This window comes from Penaeus monodon, chromosome 15 (genome assembly GCF_015228065.2).
Source record: "Penaeus monodon isolate SGIC_2016 chromosome 15, NSTDA_Pmon_1, whole genome shotgun sequence".
Classification (NCBI taxonomy): Eukaryota; Metazoa; Arthropoda; class Malacostraca; order Decapoda; family Penaeidae; genus Penaeus; species Penaeus monodon.
Window position 1 is genome coordinate 40,581,357 of NC_051400.1, and position 270 is coordinate 40,581,626.

Consider the following 270-nt stretch of genomic DNA (forward strand, 5'->3'; position numbering starts at 1 on the left):
TTTGATATTAAGCCAACATGAACAGGTGTTTTATTAAAGAAATGAAAATATCAACAAGGTATGTTATCACTACGCCCAGGGCTCCCTCATCTCGTGGGCTCCGTCCGTAGTCTTCGGGGCCGCGTCGTTGGTCATCGGGCTAGCGACAGTGGCACTTCCGGAGACCCTCGGGATGGCACTGCCTGACACCATCGCCGACCTCGAGGAAAGAGACAGCGGCGATTCTAGAAGGTACTGGAATTCGGAAGGATGATGTGGAAGGCTGGGTTC

At 52.6% G+C, this 270-nt stretch overlaps 1 protein-coding gene across 1 annotated transcript in view; it reads left to right on the top strand.

Moving 5' to 3' along the window:
• LOC119582371 (solute carrier family 22 member 15-like) overlaps positions 1-270 on the top strand; it is a 2,217-nt gene that overhangs the window by 1,186 nt on the left and 761 nt on the right. Inside the window, exon 3 of the mRNA XM_037930585.1 lies at positions 80-231. Within this exon, the coding sequence (XP_037786513.1) occupies positions 80-231 (152 nt within the window). The remainder of the gene's footprint in view (positions 1-79; positions 232-270) is intronic.